Raw genomic sequence first — 17,403 nt, forward strand, 5'->3', positions numbered from 1 at the left:
CCAGGTCAAGACCATAGTGACCTGTGATCATGCCACTGCACTCCAGCCTGGGTGACAGAAAAAGACACTGTTGCTAAAAAAAAAAAAAAAGAAAAAAGAAAAAAGAAATAGAAAAAGAAATGAAAATCATTGCCACATCATTTGAAGCTTACAAGTTAGAATGCTATATTACTATTTCTTTTCTCTTTTCTTTTCTTTTTTTTTTTTTGAGACGGAGCCTCGCTCTATCACCCAGGCTGGAGTGCAGTGGCTCCAGGCTCACTGCAACCTCCACCTCCAGGGTTCAAGTGATTCTCCTGCCTCAGCCTCTCAAGTAGCTAGCATTACAGGTGTGCATCACCACACCCTGCTAATTTTTGTATTTTTATTTTTTATTTTTTGAGACGGAGTCTCGCTCTGTCGCCCAGGCTGGAGTGCAGTGGCGCGATCTCGGCTCACTGCAAGCTCCGCCTCCCGGGTTCACGCCATTCTCCTGCCTCAGCCTCTCCGAGTAGCTGGGACTACAGGCGCCCGCCACTACGCCCGGCTAATTTTTTGTATTTTTAGTAGAGACAGGGTTTCACCGTGGTCTCGATCTCCTGACCTCGTGATCCGCCCGCCTTGGCCTCCCAAAGTGCTGGGATTACAAGCGTGAGCCACCGCGCCCGGCCTAATTTTTGTATTTTTAGTAGAGATAGGGTTTCATCATGTTGGCCAGGCTGGTCTTGAACTCCTGAACTCAAGTGATCTGTCCGGCTTGGCCTCCTAAAGTGCTTGGATTACAGGCGTGAGCCACGGTGTCCTGCTATAGGTGTATTTCTACACTTACTTTTTTTTTTTTTTTTTTTTTTTTTTTTTGAGATGGAGTTTCGCTCTTGTTGCCCAGGCTGGAGTGCAATGGCGCGATCTCCAGCTCACTGCAACCTCCGCCTCCTGGGTTCAAGCGATTCTCCTGCCTCAGCCTCCCGAGTAGCTGGGATTACAGGCATATGCCACCACACTCGGTTAATTTTGTATTTTTAGTAGAAACGAGGTTTCTCCATGTTGGTCAGGCTGGTCTCGAACTCCCAAGCTCAGGTGATCCACCCCCCTCGGCCTCCCAAAGTGCTGGGATTACAGGCATGAGCCATCTCCCCCAGCCTTCTACGCTCATTTCATTAAGTACTCACTTGGCTGAGCATAGTATTTCTACGCTCACTCACTTTAAATACTCATCCCAACCCGGGTTTTCACTGTGTTGGCCAGGCTAGTCTCGAACTCCTGACCTCAAGTGATCTGCCTGCCTCGGCTTCCTAAAGTGCTGGGATTACAGATATGAGCCACTGTGCCCAGCCCTCACCTTGGGGTCTTTAAAATTTTCTACTATTTATATTTGTCATGGTTTTATCCTTAGTTTTCTTTTTCTTTTTTTCTTCTTTTTTTTTTTTTTTTTGAGACAGAATGTTGCCCTGTTGCCTAGGCTGGAGTGCAGTGGCACGATCTTGGCTCACTGCAACCTCCGCCTCCTGGGTTCAAGCAATTCTCATACCTCAGCTTCCCGAGTAGATGGAACTACAGGTGCCCACCACCACACCCGGCTAATTGGGTTTTTTTGTTTTTTTGTTTTTTTGTTTTTTTTTTGAGATGGAGTCTTGCTCTGTCACCCAGGCTGGAGTGCAGTGGCATGATCTTGGCTCACTGCAACCTCCGCCTCCTGGGTTCAAGTGATTCTCCTGCCTCAGCCTCCTGAGTAGCTGGGATTACAGGTGCACGCCACCACACCCAGCTAATTTTTGTATTTTTAGTAGAGAAGGTGTTTTACCATGTTGGTCAGGCTGGTCTTGAACTCCTGACCTCGTGATCTGCCTGCCTTGGCCTCCCAAAGTGCTGGGATTACAGGGGTGAGCTAACGTGCCTGGCCTATTTTTGTATTTTTTCTTTTGTAGAGACGGGGTCTTCCCATGTTGCCCAGTCTGGTCTCAAACTCCTGGGTTCAAGTGATCCCCCCACCTCGGCCTCCCAAAGTGCTGGGATTACAGGCGTGAGCCACCGCGCCTGGCCTATTTTTGTATTTTTTTTTTGTAGAGATGGGGTCTTCCCATGTTGCCCAGGCTGGTCTGAAACTCCTGGGTTCAAGTGATCCCCCCACCTTGGCCTCCCAAAGTGCTGGGATTACAGGCATGAGCCATCATGCCCAGTTCATCCTTATTCTCTTTTTTTTTTTTTTAAAAGATGAGGTCTCACTTTGTTGCCCAGGTTGGAATGCAGTGGTGTGATCATAGCTCACTGCGTGAATTCTTGGGCTCAAGCAATCCTCCAGCCTCAGCCTCCTGAGTAGCTGGGACTGCAGTTTCTTGCTACCATACCCAGGTAATTTAAAAAAATTTTGGTACCGGGCATGGTGGCTCACATCTGTAATCCCAGCACTTTGGGACATCGAGGCGAGTGGATCTCGAGGTCAGGAGTTCAAGACCAGCCTGGCCAAGATGGTGAAACACCGTCCCTACTAGAAATACAAAAAAATTAGCTGGGTATGGTGGTGGGTGCCTGTAATCCCCGCTACTCAGGAGGCTGAGGCAGAGAACTGCTTGAACCCAGGAGGTGGAGGTTGCAGTGAGCCGAGATTGCGCCACTGCACTCCAGCCTGGGCGACAGACTGAGACCTCGTCTCAAAAAAAACCAAAATTTTTTTTTAGAGATGGGATCTTGTTATGTTGCTCAGGCTGGTCTTTAACTTCTGGTCACAGGTGATCCTCCTGCCTTGGCCTCCCAAGTGCTGGGATTACAGACATGAGCCACTGTGCTCAGCCTGGATATTTGTATTCTAGGACAGTTACTACATCCATTTCACCATAGCATTACCATGCTTTGCATCCCAAAGTTATTAGTGCATTGATTCTACAATCATACTCCGATGTCATATTTGCCTCTTTAGACTATTATGTCCCTTATTTTCTCCCAACAGTACTTTTTGGGTATTTGTATTTTGTCATCTTATGTGTATTTTTTTTTTACAGGACCCCTGAGAACTAATGTGTATTTTTTATTTTTATTTTATTTTTTTGAGGCAGGGTCTCACTATCACCAAGTGCATGCTATCATGTCTAGCTAATTTTTGTATTTTTATAGAAATGGGGTTTTTCCATGTTGCCAAGGCTGGTCACAAACTAAATGTGTGTTTTTTTTTTTTTTTTTTTTTTTGAGACGGAGTCTCGCTCTGTCACCCCGGCTGGAGTGCAGTGGCGCGATCTCAGCTCACTGCAACCTCTGCCTCCCAGGTTCGAGCGACTCTCCTCCTGAGTAGCTGGGATTACAGGCATGTGCCACCACACCCGGCTAATTTTTGTATTTTTAGTAGAGATGGGGTTTCTCCATGTTGGTCAGGCTGGTCTCGAACTCCCTAACTCAGGTGATCTGCCCACCTTGGCCTCCCAAAGTGCTGGGATTACAGGCGTGAGCCACCGTGCCCAGCCCTTAATGTGTGATTTTATTTATTTATTTTTTTTTTTTGGGGGGGGGATGGAGTCTTGCTCTGTCGCCCAGGCTGGAGTGCAGTGGTGCAATCTCAGCTCACTGCAAGCTCCGCCTCCTGGGTTCACGCCATTCTCCCACACCAGCCTCCCGAGCAGCTGGGACTACAGGCGCCCACCACCACGCCCAGCTAATTTATTTTTATTTTTGGTAGAGACAGGGTTTCGCCGTGTTAGCCAGGATAGTCTCGATTTCCTGACCTCGTGATCCGCCCGCCTCGGCCTTCCAAAGTGCTGGGATTACAGGCGTGAGCCACCACGCCCTGCCAGTTTTAAAAAGTAAATGAGCCGGGCATAGTGGCCTATGCCTGTAGCCCCAGGTACTCAGGAGGTTGAGGTGGGAGGATTGCTTGAGTCCCCGAGATTGAGGTTGCGGTGAGCAGAGACGGCGCTCCTGAACTCTAGCCTGGGTGAAAAGGAGACTCTGTGTCAAAAAAATAAAAAGTGGCCGGGCACGGTGGCTCACGCCTGTAATCCCAGCACTTTGGGAGGCCAAGGAGGGCGGATTACAAGGTCAGGAGATCGAGACCATCCTGGCTAACATGGTGAAACCCCGTCTCTACTAAAAATATAAAAAATTAGCCAGGCGTGGTGGCAGGCTCCTGTAGTCCCAGCTACTCGGGAGGCTGAGGCAGGAGAATGGCGTGAACCTGGGAGGCGGAGCTTGCAGTGAGAGGAGATCGCGCCAGTGCACTCCATCCTGGGCGACAGAGCAAGACTGTCTCAAAAAAAAAAAAAGTAAATGGTTTTGTGTAATTACTCATGTAAATCAGTTTTAAATATTAAATGCCATATAAGCTTTTTAAAATTTGCTTTTAAAATTTTTCTATAATAGCTTTTTTGAGATATAGTTGATATACCATAAAATCCACCTTTTAAAATTGTACAATTAAGTGTTTTTAGTATAGTCACAATGTTGTGTAAACATTGCCACTATCTAATTCCAGAACATGTGATCATCCCAAGAAGAAACTTAGTACCCATTAGCAATAATTCCCCATTTTTCCTTCCTTCAGTCTGACAACCACTAGTATACTTACTCTATGGATTTATCTATCCAGGATATTTCATTTAAATGAGCCATCCATGTAAGTTTAATGGAACAAGGCTTTAAGAAGTTACTTGTAATCTGAGATTCTGTTCCATTACATCCTTTGCACTGGTTTTCATGTTACTTGAGTAGATCACTTTTCTAATCTGCATAGAGACTTTTCCTGTTTGGTATTGGTGCAATAAATAAATCTGCTGACGTGTGTATGTTTCCTTGTTCTTGACCTTTGCTCTTCACGTCTTAATAGTGTGTTCATGGTGTTGTGTAACCTGTTTTCTGGGCTCAGGTATCTGTTTGCAGCTAAGTAACTTTTATTCTTAGTTGGGCATTTTTACTTCTACTTAAAACAACAATAAAAAAAGTTAATTCTGTTTCTAATTACTCCTAGTTTGTTTTAAGGTTCCTAGAAACCACAATTTTTTTTTTTTTTTTTTTTTTTGAGGCAGAGTCTTGCTCTTTTGCCCAGGCTGTGGTGCAGTGGCTCGATCTCGGCTCACTGAAACCTCCGCCTCCTGGGTTCAAGTGATTCCCCTGCCTCAGCCTCCTGGGTAGCTGGGATTACAGGTGTGTGCCACCACACCCAGCTAATTTTTGTATTTTTAGTAGAGATGGGGTTCTGCTACATTGGCCAGGCTGGTCTTGAACTCCTGACCTCGAGATCCACTCACCTCGGTGTCCCAAAGTGCAGGGATTACAGGTGTGAGCCATTGTGCCTGGCTGAAACCACAGTTTTAAAGAAATACATATATTATTATTTTCTAAAGCAGAGTTTGTGTCTTCTTAGATTATCTCTCTTGGGACAAATTTTACAACAGCAAATTGGTACCATCCTTATGCAAAAAATCCTTTTGCTGTCAAGGCTTTTCACCATTCCTTAGCTCTCACCTACCAACAGTCATCTTCAGTGAGGACTTTGCCACTTGATTCACAGTCTGTATCAGTGCCCTCCAGTCTTCCAGGTGATTATACTGCCTGTCAATGTGGACAGTGTACCCTCTAGCTTAGCTTCCAGTATCTTTCACCTCCATTTTTCTTTATCTGTCCATGCCAGAGCCAGGCCTTGGAGTTTGCCACCACCCAACCCTGAACTTCTCTTGAATTCTTGAACCCCCTATATTCTCTTCCACTTTGCTGGCACAATTCTGGCCCACCTTTCACCTCTCTCACCCTTTTCTGTTTTTGGCTTAGAAAAACAGAACCTGGGAGGAGAAGTGCCAGGCTGGAGTGCAGTGGCACCATCTTGGCTCACTGCAAGCTCCGCTTCCCAGGTTCCTGCCATTCTCCTGCCTCAGCCTCCCGGGTAGCTGGGACTACAGGCGCCCGCCACTACGCCTGGCTAATTTTTTGTATTTTTTAGTAGAGATGGGGTTTCACTGTATTACCCAGGATGGTTCTCGATTTCCTGACCTCGTGATCCGCCCGCCTTGGCCTCCCAGAGTGCTGGGATTACAGGCGTGAGCCATCGCGCCGGGCCAGAATTTTTGTATTTTTAGTAGAGATGGGGTTTCACCATGTTGGCCAGGATGGTCTCGATCTCTTGACCTTGGGACCGCCTGCCTCAGCCTCCCAAAGTTCTGGGATCACAGGCGTGAGCCACTGCACCCGGTTGCCTCACTTCTTAATAATAACAACAACCAGGCTTATTTTGTGCATTTTACCTCATTTGATCTTTATACACCCTGAGAGATTTTTCAGGAGAAATTTATAACTTGTCCAAGGTCACACACTTTATGAATCCTGGAGATAGCCTCTGCTCTGCTTTAAGCACCAAAGTGCTGGGATTACAGGCATAAGGGCAAAGGTTTTTTGTTTGTTTGTTTTCAGACAGAGTCTCGCTCTGTCGCCCAGGCTGGAGTGGGCAGTGGCGCAATCTCGGCTCACTGCAAGCTCCGCCTCCCAGGTTCACGCTATTCTCCTGCCTCAGCCTCTCCGAGTAGCTGGGACTACAGGCGCCCGCCACCACGCCCAGCTAATTTTTTTGTATTTTTAGTAGAGACGGGGTTTCACCGTGGTCTCGATCTCCTGACCTCGTGATCCGCCCGCCTCGGCCTCCCAGAGTGCTGGGATTACAAGTGTGAGCCATCGCGCCCGGCAGGGCAAAGGTTTTAAGATGGCAAAGTACGGGTTACCCGCAGTGAATGGCAAGCAGTTTACTTTGACCTAGGGAAAGCTGCAAGTAAGAAAGTAATATGTGTTGCCAGGTGCGGTGGCTCACACCTATAATCCCAGCACTTTGGGAGGCCGAGGCGGGTGGACCATGAGGTCAGGAGTTCAAGACCAGCCAGGCCAAGATGGTGAAACCCCGTCTCTACTAAAAATACAAAAATTAGCCAGGCATAGTGGTGGGCACCTGTAATCTCAGCTACTCGGGAGGCTGAGGCAGGAGAATGACTTGAAGCTGGGAGGTGGATGTTGCAGTGAGCCGAGATCGCACCACTGCACTTCAGCCTGGGCGACAGAGGGAGACTCCATCTCAAAAAAAACAAGAAGGGTAGAGACAAATTTTGAGGTTAAGATGGTTGTTGAGGAATGTGACATAAGGTTCTTAACCAGGTGGTTCCTGTGAGAACCAAAGAAAGCATCAGTCTTCACTGCAAGAAATTGATAGGACTAGGGATGAGTGGATGTGGGATATGAGGGAGGTGAAGGAATTACTTGTCAGAGTCATGAGCTGGAGTGATTTTATTTTATTTTTATTTTTTATTTTTGAGACTGGGTCTCACTCTATCACCCAGACTGGAGTGCAGTGGCGCAATCTCAGCTTACCGCAACCTCCACCTCCCAGACGATCCTCTTGCCTCAGCCTCCTGAGTAGCTGGGATGGGTGCATGCCAGTATGCCTAGCAAATTTTTTATTTTTTGTAGAGACAGGGGTCTTGCTTTGTTACCCAAGCTGGTCTTGAACTCCTGGCCTCAAGTGCTCCTCCCACCTTGGCCTCCTGAGTAGCTGGGATTACCGGCATAAGTTATCACACCCAACCCTGAAAGAGAGAGAGAGAGAGAGAAAATAATTTTTTTTTTTTTTTGGAGACAGAGTCTCACTCTGTCGCCCAGGCTGGAGTATAGTGGCTGGATTTCAGCTCACTGCAGCCTCTGCCTCCTGGGCTCAAGCAATTCTTGTGCCTCAGCCACCTGAGAAGCTAGGATTATAGGCATGCACCACCACGCCCAGCTAATTTTTGTATTTTTAGTAGAGTTGGGGTTTTGCAATGTTGGCCATGGCTGCTGGTCTTGAACTCTTGGCCTCAAGTGATCTGCCTGCCTTGGCCTCTTGATGTCCTGGGATTACCAGTGTGAGCCATCACACCCAGTCAAAAGTATATTTTTATATATGTGATTAAAAAAAATTTTTTTTTTGATACGGAGTTTTGCTCTGTCGCCCAGGCTGGAGTGCAGTGGCACGATCTCGGCTCACTGCGAACTCCGCCCCCTGGGTTCAGACAATTCTCCTGCCTCAGCCTCCCTAGTAGCTGGAATTACACATGTGCGCTACCACGCCTGGCTAATTTTTTATTTTTAGTAGAGATGGGGTTTTGCCATGTTGGTCAGGCTGGGATGTGATCTTTCTTAAGAGGCTTTTTTCTCTCTTATTTTCCATATTACCCTATTGGTTTATCAAGGGATATATCAAGTAAATACTGAAGTTTTCTACTATGATTTAGAAGATTTTTTATACCATTCAGTAATGGCCAGGCATGGTGGCTCACGCCTGTAATCCCCAGCACTTTCGGAGGCACAGGTGGGAGGATGGCTTAAGTCCAGGACTTTGAGACCAACCTGGGCAACACAGTGAGACCCCTGTCTCTTAAAAAAAAAATTGATAATGTGATTACACTTTGAAAGATACAGAAAGATAACACCCAGAAATTTACCACCTGGAACCAATTGCTAATAAGACCAACATAAAGAGAAAAAGTGTTTTTATTCCACACAGGTATAATTAGACTTGGAAACTTACTTTATTAATATAACCTTTCTTCTTCTCCTCTTTCTCTTCTCCCTATTTTTCTTCCTCCCTCTCCCCAACCACCCACAATGAGGTTTGATAAGTACCTCATAGGTCGTATGTACTATAATGTATTTTTTTATTTTTTGAGACAGGATCCTGCTCTGTTGCCCAGGCTGACGTACAGTGGTACAATCATGACTCACTGCAGTCTTGACTTCCCAGACTCAAGGCATCCTCCTAACTCAGCATCCCAAGTAGCTGGGACTACAAGCATGAGCCACCATGCCCAGCTAATTTTTTTTTCATTTTTTGTAGAGAGAGGGTCTCACTATGTCGCCTAGGATGGTCTTGGACTCCTGGGATCAAGCCATCCTCCTGCCTGTACCTCCCAAAGTGCTGGGATTACAGATGCTAGCCACCGTATCCAGCCTAAAATTTTTCTTAAGTAACATTTGTGATACATATCTTTATACATAAAACTTGAAACTTTTCTATATTTAGGATAATTTCTTTTTCTTTTTTTTTTTTTTTTTTTTGAGACCGTTTCACTCTGTCACCCAGGCTGGAGTGCAGTAGTGTAATCTTGGCTCACTGCACCCTCCTCCTCCCCGGTACAAGTGATTCTTGTGCCTCAGCCTCCCGAGTAGCTGACATTACAGGCACTAGCCACCATGAACAGCTAATTTTTGTTGTTGTTGTTGAGATGAAGTCTTGCTCTGTCGCCCAGGCTGGAGGGCAGTGGCGCGATCTTGGCTCACTGCAACCTCCCCTTCCCGGGTTCAAGCAATTCTGCCTTTGCCTACCGAGGAGCTGGGATTACAGATGCGCCACCACGCCCAGTAAATTTTATTTTTTTATTTTATTTATTTATTTTTTAAGAAAGAGTCTCGCTCTGTCACCCAGGCTGGAGTGCGGTGGCACCATCTCGGCTCACTGCAAGGTCCGCCTCCCGGGTTCACGCCATTCTCCTGCCTCAGCCTCCCAAGTAGCTGGGACTACAGGCGCCCGCCACCACGCCCGGCTATTTTTTGTATTTTTAGTAGAGACGGGGTTTCACCATGTTAGCCAGGATGGTCTCAATCTCCTGACCTCATGATCCACGCACCTCAGCCTCCCAAAGTGCTGGGATTACAGGCGTGAGCCACCGTGCCCGGCCAAATTTTTGTGTTTTTAGTAGAGACCAGATTTCACCATGTTGCCTACCTGGCTGGTCTTGAACTCCTGACCTCAAGTGATCCGCCCACCTCGACCTCCAAAAGTACTGGGATTACAGGTGTGAGCCACCGTGCCCAGCCTCTATATTTAGGATAATTTCTTTTTTTTGTTTTTGTTTTTTGAGACGAGTCTTGCTCTGTCACCCAGGCTGGAGTGCAGTGGCACAGTCTCGGGTCACTGCAACTTCCGCCTCCCAGGCTGAAGCAATTCTCGTGCTTCAACCTCTGGAGTAGCTGGGACTACAGTCGCGCACCACCATGCCCAGCTAATTTTTGTATTTTTAGTAGAGACAGGGTTTCACCATGTTGGCCAGGATGGTCTCAAACTCCTGACCTTAAGTGATTCACCCACTTAGCCTCCCAAAGTGCTGGGATTACAGGTGTGAGCCACTGCACCCGGCCTATATTTAAGATAACTTCTAAAAGTAGAGTTCTTGGGTCAAATGATATTAACAGATATACTATTGCCTAATTGATTTTGTACCAATTTATACTGCCACCAGATGTGCCTCTTTTACCACATCCTTTCTGGTCCTGGCTGTTATAATTCTTTTTCTTTTTTTTTTTTTTTTTTTTTTTTGAGACGGAGTCTCGCTCTTTCACCCAGGCTGGAGTGCAGTGGCGCGATCTCGGCTCATTGCAGGCTCCGCCCCCCGGGGTTCATGCCATTCTCCTGCCTCAGCCTCCCGCGTAGCTGGGACTACAGGCGCCCACCACCTCGCCCGGCTAATTTTTTGTATTTTTAGTAGAGACGGGGTTTCACCGTGTTAGCCAGGATGGTCTCGATCTCCTGACCTCGTGATCCGCCCGCCTCGGCCTCCCAAAGTGCTGGGATTACAGGCGTGAGCCACCGCGCCCGGCCTATAATTCTTTTTCATTTTGCTACTTTAATGGACAAAGAATGGTTTCTACTTGATATTTTAATGTCATTTTGTGTTTTTGTTTTGTATTGTTTTTAAGACAGGGTCTCACTCTGGCACCTAGGCTCAGGTGCAGTGGTTTGATCAGGGCTTACTGCAGCCTCAACCTCCTGGGCTCAAGTGATCCTCCCACCTCAGCCTCCTAAACAGCTGGGACTACAAGTGCATACCACCACGCCTAGCTAACTTTTTATTTTTTGTAGAAACAGGGTTTCGCCATGCTGCCCAGACTGGTCTTGAACTCCCAGTCTCAAGCGATCCTCCTGCCTAGGCCTCCCAAAGTGCTGGAATTTCAAGCATGAGCCACCACACTCAGCCCACATTTTGTTTTTTATGCACAGTATAGATCATATGAGACCAGCCTGGATAAGAGTGTGTAACACTTTGTAGTAAAGTTGCTGTAGGATTATCTACTCAGAGTTGGTGTTTAACAGTATTGGAGTTTAATGTATGTTGGTGTTTAATGTTGACTACTAAATTCAAACTCTTTTTTTTTCAGACCCTATCAGATTTGGATATGTCCTTCATATTTGATTGGATTTACAGTGGTTTCAGCAGTGTGCTACAGTTTTTAGGTAATGTTGGTCCTTTGTTCTCTACAGTTATCCCCTTTGGTCTTATTTATTTAATAGTGCTTATCTGTGTCAAGTCTCTTTATATATAAGCCAGTAGTTAAGAGTAGTTAAGAATATGGGCTTTGAAATCATACATAAATGTTCAATTACTCATTGTATCCCTTTTAAATTAAGTAATCTTTGGCAAATTACTTTTTTCACCTTAGCCTGAGTTTTCTTATCTGTAAAATGGCAGTAATAATTCCTACCTCTTAAGGTGTTGGGAATATTACTAACAGAAATATCTACCATTTATTAGCTAGTTTACCTATGTGCTTTAATGCTTTATGTCATTTAATCCTTAAAGGGTTATTATTAAAATGCATGTTCCATAAAGTAGCTTGTACACCATAAATAGCAGTTTATAATATGCCAAATGAGACTTCTTTACCCAGTAGTTCTTTTTTTTTCTTTTTTTAATTTTATAGACGGAGTCTTGCTATGTTGCCCAGGCTGGTGTTTTGTTTGTTTGTTTGTTTTTTTCTGAGATGGAGTCTTGCTCTGTTGCCCAGGCTGGAGTGCAGTGGCGTGATCTTGGCTCACTGCAACCTCTGCCTCCCAGGTTCAAGCGATTCTCCTGCCTCAACCTCCCAAGTAGCTGGTACTACAGGTGTGTGCCACCACACCAGCTAATTTTTGTAAAGATGGGGCTTCGCCATGTTGGCCAGGCTGGTCTTGAACTCATGAGCTCACGTGATCCACCCACCTCAGCCTCCCAAAGTGCTAGGATTACAGGGTGAGCCACTGTGCCCAGCCTTGCTATAGTTTTTTTTTTTTTTTTTTTTTTTTTTTTTGAGATGGAGTCTCACTCTGTTGCCCAGGTTGGGGCGCAGTGGCATGATCTCGGCTCACTGCAACCTTCGCCTCCTGGTTCAAGCAATTATCCTGCCTCAGCCTCCCGAGTATCTGGGATTACAGGCATGTACTATCATGCCCGGCTAATTTTTGGTATTTTTAGTAGAGATGGGGTTTCACCATGTTGGCCAATCTGGTCTCGAACTCCTGACCTCAAATGATCCACCCGCCTTGGACTCCCAAAGTGCTAGGATTACAGGCGTGAGCCACTGTGCCTGGCCTGCTTGCTACAGTTTTTAGGTAATATTGGTTCTTTGTTCTCTATAGTTATCTCCTTTAATTTTATTTATATAATAGTGCTTATTTGTGTTGAACCTCTTTATATATGAAGCAATAGTTAAGAATAGTTAAGGCCGGGTGCGGTGGTTCACACCTGTAATCCCAGCACTTTGGGAGGCCGAGGCAGGCGGATCACGAGGTCAGGAGATCAAGACCATCCTGGCTAACACAGTGAAACCCCGTCTCTACTAAAAATACAAAAAATTAGCTGGGCATGGTGGCATGCACCTGTAGTCCCAGCTACTTGGGAGGCTGAGGCAGGAGAATCGCTTGAACCCGGGAGGTGGAGGTTGCAGTGAGCCAAGATCGCACCACTGCACTCCTGCCTGGGTGAAAGAGCGAGACTCCTTCTCAAAAAAAAAAAAAAAAAAAATGGGCTTTGTAATCATACAAATATGTTCAATTACTCATTGCATCCCTTTTAAATTATATAATCTTGGGCAAATTACTTCTTCGTGACACTCATAGTAGTGACAGTCATAGAAGTAGATTCCTTAATGATAATATATATATATATATATAGTTCTCCCCCTAAAACTAAAAGATTAGGACATCAAACAATTTACTTCTTAGACTTAAGCATGGACAAAGGAGTAAGTATTATTTTAGTATGAATTTATTCAAAAACGGATGGCCTGAAACTATAATTGCCTAATGTCTTTAAAAGCTTGTTTATTTCAGTCAGGTGCGGTGGCTCACATGTAATTCTGTGGAGGTTAGACAATTAAACATGTAAAAAATAAAGTTTGACTGGGCGTGTGGCTCACGCCTATAATCCCAGCACTTTGGGAGGGCAAGGTGGGCAGATCACTTGAGGCCAGCCTGGCCAGCATGGTAAAACCCCATCTCTACCAAAAAATACAAAAATTAGTTGGGTGTGGTGGTGCACACCTGTAGTCTCAGCTACTCAGGAGGCTGAGGTGGGAGGATCACTTGAGCCCAGGAAGTCGAGGCTGCAGCAAGCTGTAATCACACTACTGCACTCCAGCCTGGGCAACAGAGTAAGATACTGTCTCTAAATAAATCAATTACGTTCAATATGAAATTTAGCAGTTCAATTCTAGTCTATTATAAATTGGTCAACGCTGCCTTTTTTCTATTTATCAGTTTATCTATCAATCAATACCTGATTGATACTTCTAAAAGTAATCAGCATTTTGGCATTGTAGATATGTTAAGGCAACACACATATTCTATTGACTGGGTTGAAGTTTGGTTTTATAATTATCTGAAGTCCCAAATCATGAATAGATTTATTTATTTATTTATTTATTTTTGAGACAGAGTCTCACTTTGTCTCCCAGGCTGGAGTACAATGGCATGATCTCAGCTCGCCGCAACCTCCGCTTCCTGGGTTCCAGTGATTCTCCTGCCTCAGCTTCCCAAGTAGCTGGGATTACAGGCGTGTGCCACCACACCTGGCTACTTTTTGTATTTTCAGTAGAGATGGGGTTTCACCGTGTTGGCCAGGCTGGTGTCAAACTCCTTACCTCAGGTGATCTGCCCACCTCAGCCTCCCAAAGTGCTGGGACCAGAGGTGTGAGCCACTATGCCCGGCCATGAATAGATTTAAAATAGCTTTTTTAAAACTGAAAATAGGTTTAGAACTTCAAGCTTAATTGGGCCAAATTTAAATTCATTTGGATAATTAGTATCAGATATCACTTTGACCAATCATAGCTCTTGCTTTGCAGGATTATATAAGAAAACTGGTAAATTGGTATTTCTTGGATTGGATAATGCAGGAAAAACAACATTGCTACATATGCTAAAAGATGACAGACTTGGACAACATGTCCCAACATTACATCCCAGTAAGTATATTCCTACATACAATGTGATACTTGATCAAATGATGCTGAGTCATACGCACTAACCAAAAGTGTTTTGTTTTGTTTTGTTTCAGACAGGGTCTTTCTCCGTTGCCCAGGCTGCAATGCAGTGGTATGATCACAATTCACTGCAGCCTCTGTCTCCTGGGCTTAAGCCATCCTCCCACCTCAGCCTCCCAAGTAGCTGGGACCACAGGCATGTGCCACCATGCCCAGTTAATTTTTATATTTTTTCAGAGACCAGGTTTCAATATGTTGCCCAGGGTGGTCTCGAACTCCTGAGCTCAAGTGATCAGCCTCTCTCAGCCTCCAAAAGTATTGGGATTACAGGCGTGAGCCACCATACCTGGCCAAGTTTTTTGTTTGGGGGCCGTTTTCTGGTAGATAAATTATGATCAGGTGATTTGACCTGTTCCTAAAATAATAAATTATAGGTGACCTGGCTCCCAGGGAAAATATTTAGATCTTGTATTAGTACTCATACCTTTTTATCAGCTAGTACTCCCTTCTCTAGCTTGAGGAATTAAAAAGTTGTTGTCTGAGGGATTGTGACATGTGACTGGTAAATAGTCCACCATTGCCTTGTTTACATAACCTGAATTTTTTCTTTCAGATTTTTTTTTTTTTTTTGAGGTGGAGTCTCACTCTGTCACCTAGGCTGGAGTGCAGTGGCACGACCTCCGCTCACTGCAAGCTCCACCTCCCGGGTTCACACCATTCTCCTGCCTCAGCCTCCCGAGTAGCTGGGATTACAGGCACCCACCACCACGCCTGGCTAATTTTTTGTATTTTCAGTAGAGATGGGGTTTCACCGTGTTAGCCAGGATGGTCTTGATCTCCTGACCTCGTGATCCGCCTTCCTCGGCCTCCCAAAGTGCTGGATTACAGGTGCGAGCCACCACGCCCAGCCTTCTTTCAGATTTTAAAGCCATATTACTTTATTTTATTTGTGTAGAGACAGGGTCTTGCTCTGTCATGTAGGTTGGAGTGCAGTGATATGATCATAGCGCACCATTTAAACTCCCAGGTGCAAGTGATCCTCCTGCCTCTGCCTCCCAAAGTGTTGGGATTAAAGATAGGAGCCATTGCACCTTGTACTATTTTAAGCACTAATTCAGTAGATACATTACAGTTTTATACATGGCTGGTAACTCAATTTGTTAACCAGTTATTTTTCTAGCCTTAATAACCTCAACAATATCTAATGTACACCACAGAATTAATCTAAAGAAAACAAGGCATACATCGACACACAGGAAGTTTTAAAACAGGGGTGGGTGAGGTGGCTCATGTCTATAATCCCAGCACTTTGGGAGGCTGAGGCAGGAGAATCACTTGAGCCCAGGAGTTTAAGACCAGCCTGGGCAACATACTGAGACTCCATCTCTACAAAAACAAAAACAAAAAATTAGTCTGGCATGGTGGCATACACCTGTAGTCCTAGGTACATAGGAGGCTGAGGCAGGAGGATCACTTGAGCCTAGGTGTTCAAGGCTTCACTGAGCTGTGATTGCACCACTGCACTCCTAACCTGGGCAACAGAGTGAGACCCTGTCTCTAAAGAAACAAAAAATACCAAAAAAATTGAAAGTTTTTTTTTTTTTTTGAGATGGAGTCTCGCTCTGTTGCCCACGCTGGAGTGCAATGGCACGATCTCAGCTCACTGCAACCTCCGCCTTCTGAGTTCAAGCAATTCTCCTGCCTCAGCCTCCCAAGTAGCTCGGATTACAGGCATACACTACTACACCCAGCTAATTTTTGTATTTTTAGTAGAGACGGGGTTTCAACATGTTGGCCAGGCTGGTCTCGAACTCCCGACCTCAGGTGATCTGCCTGCCTCAGTCTCCCAAAGTGCTGGGATTACAGGCGTGAGCCACCGCGCCTGGCCAAAAATAATGTTTTTAAATAATGACACTGTAATTTTTTTTCCTTTTTTGAGACAGAGTCTCACTCTGTTGCCTAGGCTGAAGTGCAGTGGCACCATCTCGGCTCCCTGCAACCTCTGCCTCCTGGGCTCAAGCAATTCTGCCTCAGCCACTGGAATAGCTGGGATTACAGGCATGTGCTAACAAACCCAGCTAATTTTTGTGTTTTTAGTAGAGACCAGGTTTCGCCATGTTGGCCAGGCTGGTCTCGAACTCCTGGCCTCAAGTGATCCACCTGCCTTGGCTTCCCAAAGTGTTGGGATTACAGGCGTGAGCCACCACACTTGGCTGACTCTGTAAATTATTTAATAAATTTTATTTTGTATTTAAGGTTATGTAATGAATTTGAGAATAAAGTTAATGTTAAAGTGAGAAAATTATTAGAAACAGAAACCTTATTTAACCTGTGAACTTACTTTTACAGGTGAAAATTTTATGAATCAGATAGACACAGAGTTTAAAGACAAGTTAACCTATAGATTAATTATGAAATAGTAAGTGTAGCCTTAATAATGAATATAAAATTGAGAACTGGACCAAAAAGTAGATAATTCTGTAATTATTTAGTTCAGTAAATGTTCAAAGAACAAAGAATGAAGATAGAACAAAACAAAGCATTTTATCTATAAAACAATTAGTGAGGTTGGAAAGGGAAGATTTCCTGAAATTGACAAATCTTTTTTTTTTCTTTTTTTTTTGAGATGGAGTCTCAGGCTCTGTCACCCAGGCTGGAGTGCAGTGGCACGATCTCGACTCGCTGCAACCTCTGCCTCCCAAGTTCACACCATTCTCCTGCTTCAGCTTCCCAAGTAGCTGGGACTACAGGCGCCCGCCACCACGCCTGGCTAATTTTTTGTATTTTTAGTAGAGACAGGGTTTCACCGTGTTAGCTAGGATGGTCTCGATCTCCTGACCTCATGATCTGCCCGCTTCGGCCTCCCAAAGTGCTGGGATTACAGGCGTGAGCCACCGCACCCGGCCGACAAATCTTTTTTTTATATTAGGAGAAAAAAATGGGGCTTGGCAAGCAAGATTCTGATATAAGAACAATTCTGTTAAAGAAAAAATGATCATGGTGAAATTGAGTAGATAAAATTGTCTGCAAAAACAGCATAATTTCCAGCCTGGCCAACATCGTGAAACCTGTTCTGTACTAAAAATAAAAAAATTAGCTGGACACAGTGGCACGTGCCTGTAATTCCACCTACTCGGGAGGCAGAGACAGAATTGCTTGAACCCAGGAGGCGGAGGTTGCAGTGAGCCAAGATAGCGCCAC

General features: G+C 45.2%; 1 protein-coding gene across 1 annotated transcript in view; it reads left to right on the forward strand.

Annotated features, from left to right (window-relative positions):
* The window catches only part of SAR1B (secretion associated Ras related GTPase 1B), a 36,889-nt gene that overhangs the window by 2,044 nt on the left and 17,442 nt on the right, over positions 1-17,403 (forward strand). The window contains exons 2-3 of the mRNA XM_003266392.3: positions 11,122-11,197; positions 14,065-14,184. Of these exons, the coding sequence (XP_003266440.1) occupies positions 11,140-11,197; positions 14,065-14,184 (178 nt within the window). The 5' untranslated portion in view covers positions 11,122-11,139. The remainder of the gene's footprint in view (positions 1-11,121; positions 11,198-14,064; positions 14,185-17,403) is intronic.

The sequence above is a fragment of the Nomascus leucogenys genome, chromosome 2 (assembly GCF_006542625.1).
Source record: "Nomascus leucogenys isolate Asia chromosome 2, Asia_NLE_v1, whole genome shotgun sequence".
Taxonomy (NCBI): Eukaryota; Metazoa; Chordata; class Mammalia; order Primates; family Hylobatidae; genus Nomascus; species Nomascus leucogenys.